The sequence below is a fragment of the Sesamum indicum genome, linkage group LG12, assembly GCF_000512975.1.
Source record: "Sesamum indicum cultivar Zhongzhi No. 13 linkage group LG12, S_indicum_v1.0, whole genome shotgun sequence".
In the NCBI taxonomy this organism is placed as follows: Eukaryota; Viridiplantae; Streptophyta; class Magnoliopsida; order Lamiales; family Pedaliaceae; genus Sesamum; species Sesamum indicum.
The window spans coordinates 1,392,750-1,398,749 of NC_026156.1; the positions used below are offsets into that span (position 1 = coordinate 1,392,750).

General features: G+C 37.9%; 1 protein-coding gene across 1 annotated transcript in view; it reads left to right on the forward strand.

Annotated features, from left to right (window-relative positions):
* LOC105174961 (uncharacterized protein DDB_G0286299) overlaps positions 547-6,000 on the forward strand; it is a 6,163-nt gene continuing 709 nt past the window's right edge. Inside the window, exons 1-11 of the mRNA XM_011097232.2 lie at positions 547-702; positions 1,266-2,001; positions 2,128-2,161; positions 2,593-2,672; positions 3,214-3,273; positions 3,362-3,472; positions 3,739-3,819; positions 3,916-3,993; positions 4,577-5,039; positions 5,197-5,309; positions 5,744-5,774. Coding sequence (XP_011095534.1) covers positions 1,288-2,001; positions 2,128-2,161; positions 2,593-2,672; positions 3,214-3,273; positions 3,362-3,472; positions 3,739-3,819; positions 3,916-3,993; positions 4,577-5,039; positions 5,197-5,309; positions 5,744-5,774 — 1,765 coding nt within the window. The 5' untranslated portion in view covers positions 547-702; positions 1,266-1,287. The remainder of the gene's footprint in view (positions 703-1,265; positions 2,002-2,127; positions 2,162-2,592; positions 2,673-3,213; positions 3,274-3,361; positions 3,473-3,738; positions 3,820-3,915; positions 3,994-4,576; positions 5,040-5,196; positions 5,310-5,743; positions 5,775-6,000) is intronic.

The window sequence follows — 6,000 nt, forward strand, 5'->3', positions numbered from 1 at the left end:
TTGTTGTTCAATATTTGATACTTTTTGTAGTTTAATGATCAAGTCGAGTAATGTTTCAACGAGCTTTAATAGGAATAGTTAATTGTTCCGACCTAACATTTTATTTTATTGATTGAAAAATTAAAACAAGAATTGAATTTTGTATTGGAAACTTATGAGTTGTGATGAAGAGCTTAGGGTCTGATATTGAAACTTTCTAACTATAATTTCCAAATGTGCGTATTGGGCTTCATTCAGAATCATCTATTCAGAAGATCTCAGCCCAAATAGTGTGGGCCGAAATCCATAACGGCCCAACTAAACAGGCAGACAGCTGTTAGCGTCAGGCGTCAGTCAACGGTATCCGGATCAGCTTACAAACAAAAGTACCTTCAAACAAGTGAAATCTTGTCCGTCCATTACACACGCCCCTGACCCAACTGATCTCGGCCGTAAACTTATGTCCCGTTTTAGAATTGCGCCCGGTGTCTGGCTCCGCCATCTGACATGGCATTAAACTGCATGTAAAATCCGGGCTTGAAGTCCGCGCCATAAAAACTCAGACCCAAAAAATGAACCCCACGACGCTACTGTGAGAATACGTTCAAAAACCGAAAATTGAGAGAGAGAGAACGTAAGGAGGAAAAACTGTTCAATCGTTTCAGTGTGGGACTGAGCTTTGAGAGGAACTCCTCCGTCTTGAATTTCAGCCTTCCGTTCTTTGTGAGTTTTCAATTTCGTCTTTGTTGTGTTTCTGTCTCTGGAACTTTGCTCTGTTTTATTGTTCTCTTCGTAGTGTTTTTAATGTTAAATTTAGCATCTCTGCAGGTTAGGGTTCTGTAGTGCTTGTGAGAATTTCGATTTTTTTTACGCTTTGCTCCTTTCCATGCGGCGTGTTTGGTTTTTTTGGTCTGTCTTGATTAGCTAATTACTGTGGTAATGATCCTTTAGATCTTGTTAGGACATGCGGAACATCTTTCTGTGTAAGCATGCATTTTATTTGATTATCAGCACTGTATTTGGGTGCGAATTATTTGTGAAGTCGAGGGAATTTGGATTCCAACTGTTCATGTGTGTTATATTTCCTGTTCGTATGCTGCAGTTTACCTATTCCCTTTAGGTTCTAATTTTATGGAGATTGAATAATTACATGTGTGTTAGGTCGGCTTTTTGTTTCATGCCTCTAACATGACATTTTTTCCCTCACTAGTTATTTTTTCCGCATTAGCATTTTTATCTTTTAGTTCCCTTGTTATTATAATGATATATGAAAAATGGAAAAACAGGACTTTTTGAGATTTAGCTGTTATGGGTGAGGGAGATGCTGTGTCTGAGAAGCCTGAGTCTGTGGCCAATGGGACTACTGAGGTGGAGAAAAGGGCTGAGGTAAACGAGAAGACTGATACTGTGGCGGATAACAAAGAGGAGCCGCATGATGGAGTAAATGAAAGGGAAGAGGATAAACGAGATAATGCAAAAGTTGAGGCTCAGGATATGGATGTGGATAAAAAAGAAGTAGGCAAAAGTGAGGAAATTGGTGAAAACGTGGAGGATGAGACGGTTGGAAAAGAAGAAGGAAAGGAAGAAACCAGAGGAAACAAAGAAAAGCAAGAAACTGCTGGAGAAGTAGAAATGGAGGAAATAAAGACCGAGGAAATGGAGGAAGACATTGAGGAGAAAACCAAGAGTACAACTGAGGATAAGGTTGAAGAGGAGGTTGATGGTGTGAAAAAGGAGGCTAGCAAAGAGAAAGAATCAAAGAAACGTCCGAGAACAAAGAGTAGTTCTGGAAAAACAGACAAAAGTAATAAAAAGGATCCTGAAGAGAAGAAGCAGAAAGAACCGAAAACCCCAACAGAGAAAAAGACGAAAGAGCCTAAACCCTCAGTAGATAAAAAGGAGAAGGGTCCAAAAACCCCTGCAGCTTCCACAATAGAACGCCCTGTACGTGAGCGGAAATCTGTGGACAGGTTGGTCGCCACGATTGAGAAGGACTCTGCTAAGGAGTTCCATATTGAAAAGGTGTGAACTTTAAGTTTTCAATTTGGTGTCTTCAACATTATGGGTAAAGGTCTACTGGCATTATATGAAACTAATTGACTTGTTGAAGATTTACTCTCTGTTTGACGCAACAGTGTTCTCTTGCAGGGTCGTGGAACTGCACTGAAAGATATCCCAAATGGTATATGACTTAAATGTCTGCAGCCTTTATATCACACATGCCTGTATATCGTTTTAAGCCTATCTTACCATTTGCAATGATATCTGCATTCTGATGCTTTTGCTGAATTCTCTTGTATATTCTCTCTTTTCAGTTGAACTGTATGGCTAGCAGAATTAGTATGTTCGTGGGTTTGTGTGTGTGTGTCATGTGTAAAAGAAGTCTGTCTTGTGTTTTAGTGTAAAATTTTGCTCATCTTGTTTGTTGTTTAAATACTGGTAAGTTTGTGTCATTCTCTCTTCCATAATTCTGCTCTTGCAGTTTGATCAGAAGCTTCTCAAATTTCTGTTAAAAATATCTTATGTTATCTGTTTTTTCTTTTAAAATGATGTCCAGCTGTGCAGCTGTATCAATGGCTTTGGCCTTATTTATGAACCACATTTTTATTTCAGTGGCATACAAGTTATTAAGAAGGAAGGGCGATGATATTTTCAAATTGCTGCATACTATTCTTTTCGGAAGGAGAGGGAAGGTAAGATTTTAGGGTTACTAATCTTAGCCCATTGTTGGAGGTTTCATATATAATCCTTTTGTAATTAATCTTCTCACAGAGTTCTATGTCACTTGTACATTAAGCTTTCTCTCCCTTATGAACTGCATTTTAAGATTTGTTTACCTCTGAGTTAAGAATCATATTTATTTCTGCTAGGAGTCTAGTGCTGTCTCAACTTCTTTCAGCCTATTCTGTTTTCAGAATTCATTCTGAACTATATGGTATTGTCGCCATAGTGAATAAAATATCATACAATTTTCCAGTTGCCACTATTTTCTACTCTGAGGTACATATCACATTTTCAAAATGTGCTTTGCTAAAAATTATTTTTCTTATTGTCGGATTCAAATTGATGTTGGATTCATTGTCATTCACCATTTCTCACCAATACTTCTAAATTTGTGCTTAATAGGAATTTTTTGTAACCATAAAAATGTTGGTATGGAGTAGTTTGCTAAACTTGCATGCTTCTGTTGACAAATTCAGATCGTTTCTTTGTTAACTTGTTTGACTTCTCCAGGCTGCTCAACTGAAGAGCAACATATCCAGATTTTCTGGATTTGTTTGGCATGATAATGAGGTATAAGGAAATTCATAATGAGTTTTGTTTGGAACTCTGGCCTCAGAAATGTTAGAACTTATTGTTCTCCAAATGAACATTGTCTCAGGAAAAGCAAATGATAAAAGTCAAAGAAAAGCTCGACAAGTGTGTCAAGGAGAAACTAGTGGAGTTCTGTGATGTCCTTGATATACCAATTTCCAGAGCTAATACGAGGAAGGTTTGTTTATATCTTCCAACTCAACTTAAGCATGCCAAGTTATAACTTGTATTAGCTTATTGTAATTCATGCCTTCAATAGGAATCTTGACTCTACATATTGCCCATTTCTTGACCAAAATATTCTGTTTTTTTGGGTGCGTAAATGCCCTGTTCTTATAAATAGCAAACCCTGCAATAGTAATATAATATTTTCATATGCTATTGCTGAGCTTTACTTGCCTTGCTGATAGATAATATTCTAAATTTCCGTTATTTTGATATCAGGAAGATATTATTGCCAAGTTGGTTGAATTTTTGGTGGCACCTCATGCAACGACCTCTGAATTACTTTCTGAGAAGGAGCAGGTTCAACACCGGTTAAAAGTCTTTCTGATTTTTGTCGTTTTCTGTTTTTGGCCTGTTAACGCTTATTTACACATGTGCCGTGCATGCTGATCACAGCCAAGTAAGGGCAACAAGAGAAAGAGGGTAAGCAAGCCAGCATCTGGGAGTAATATGCCATCAAAAGGCTCAGCTAAGGTACCTTTTGTGTGGTTATAACTCTTTATTCAGGATTGAATATGTTCAACTGAAGTTAGAATTATTGCATTTATCTCCATCACCTTTCAACAATATATTGGATTCATTATACCAGCGTATGTAGGTTTGTCTGCATTTTATGTTAGGTAATCATTCTATACAGTAAATCACCTGTTTCACCATGACTTGACTTGTAGTTTCACAATTTTCAAGCTTTGCTGAAGTGCTGTGTTAACATCTCATTATATTGAGTTGGATATGGGTTGCATAAAGCAGTACAGTAAACATAGCATGTTGCATTAATACACGAGAGAGATGCTTATGGAAGCACACTCTTTGGTGAGACAAGTTGTGCTGAGGTCGTGTGGTCATTTTGCCTTTCGCCACTGGTTTCTGAATCAAGCAGTTAATTTGGTGGTTTCAAATTTTGCTTCTGCATGTGGCAAGTGAGTAAATTGTTAATAAACCATAATGGGGTTCAGAACAAAAGAAATTAAGATGACAAACAAATTTGAAGTTCTTATTTAAGAACTATACTAGCAGAGTTCTATCTTTCACCATATATTATGTCTGGCATTCTCAGAGTCGAAAGAAAACTGAAAGTGCACCCAAAAAGGGTGGAGAGACAAAAAGCACGCCGCCTGAGTCTGAAGATGAATCGGGAGAAGAAAAAGAAAAAGCACATGAAGAAGATGATGCAAATGGTATTCCAGAAAGATCGGAGGATGAAATTTCTGAGCAAGCTGAAAGTGAGGAGGAGAAAGAAAGCGAACCTGAAGAGGAATCTGACGAGGACAAAGGAAAGCAGAAGCGAGGATCAGCAAAATCGCCTGCCAAGAAAGGACCTGCTGGAAAAGCTAAAACCAAGAAAGAAACAATCTCCAAAAAGGCCAGTCCTCCACCCAAAAAAGCACCTGCAAAATCACCACCAAGTCGCTCAAAGAACAATCACGACACAGCCGCAAAAAAATCGTCTGGTAAGAAGAAAGATGACTCTATTAAGAACTCACCAACTCCAAAGAAGTCGGCATCAAAGGAGAGCACTGGTGAGAATTGTAGCCTTTTTCCTATTTTGATGGTTAAAGTTATCTGACTGGCTGCTTTGTCATAATTGATTCATTGAATTAGTCCTGGTTGTAGCCTTGGGTATCTCTCTTGAGAACCTGTCTCCTGAGGTTTGTGTTTGTCAATGTCCAAACGCAGGCAAGAAGGTCCTGAAAGTGAAAGATAAGCTCAAGGAGGAGAAATTAAGGCCAAATGACGATGAACTCAGACTTGCAATTTGCGACATTCTTAAAGAGGTCGACTTCAATACGGTTAGTTTCTGAAACTCTCTTCTTATGCTTTCTTGTGTCGTCAAGGTAGTTCAGAGAAAATATTGGTGCGTTTCTTATACTTAGATGACATGTATTAAGGCCTCTGCTCTGAAATCTCTTATAGTTGGTTAGTTGGTGCCAAGGATAGAACAACCAATGCTGTATCTGTCGTATAACATGGAATCAGGTGTCTTTTTGACCATGTATAACTTGATGCTGCATTCGATCAGTGATAATTCTGAAAATGACATGTGGAGCTCAATGTTGCCTCATACATGTCTGTGGTTGAATGTGGACTCTTCTTACCATAAGAGATCAAAGTGTGACAGTATATAAGTGGGATCCAAATATTTGGTTTCTGCTTTGTAGTTCATTCAATATTCTTGTTTCTTATTCTGTTGTTTTAACATCCCTGATATACTTCTAATTTGCAGGCTACCTTCACTGACATTCTGAAGCTACTTGGTATGTTTCCTTTAATATTTATTTATGTGACCTCTATGTCTATGGAGACCTTGGAATTTTCTTTTTCACTTTGCCTGTATTTTTATCTGTTTCCTCCCTTCTGTTAGTTTAAATTTCAATGTCTTTACTTAGGCAGGCGATTAGCCTAGACAGATTGGATTTTAGATTCTCTCCTACGTTCCTTGGAAATGTTAATCAAGCCTTCTATCTATGTTATCTGAAATGT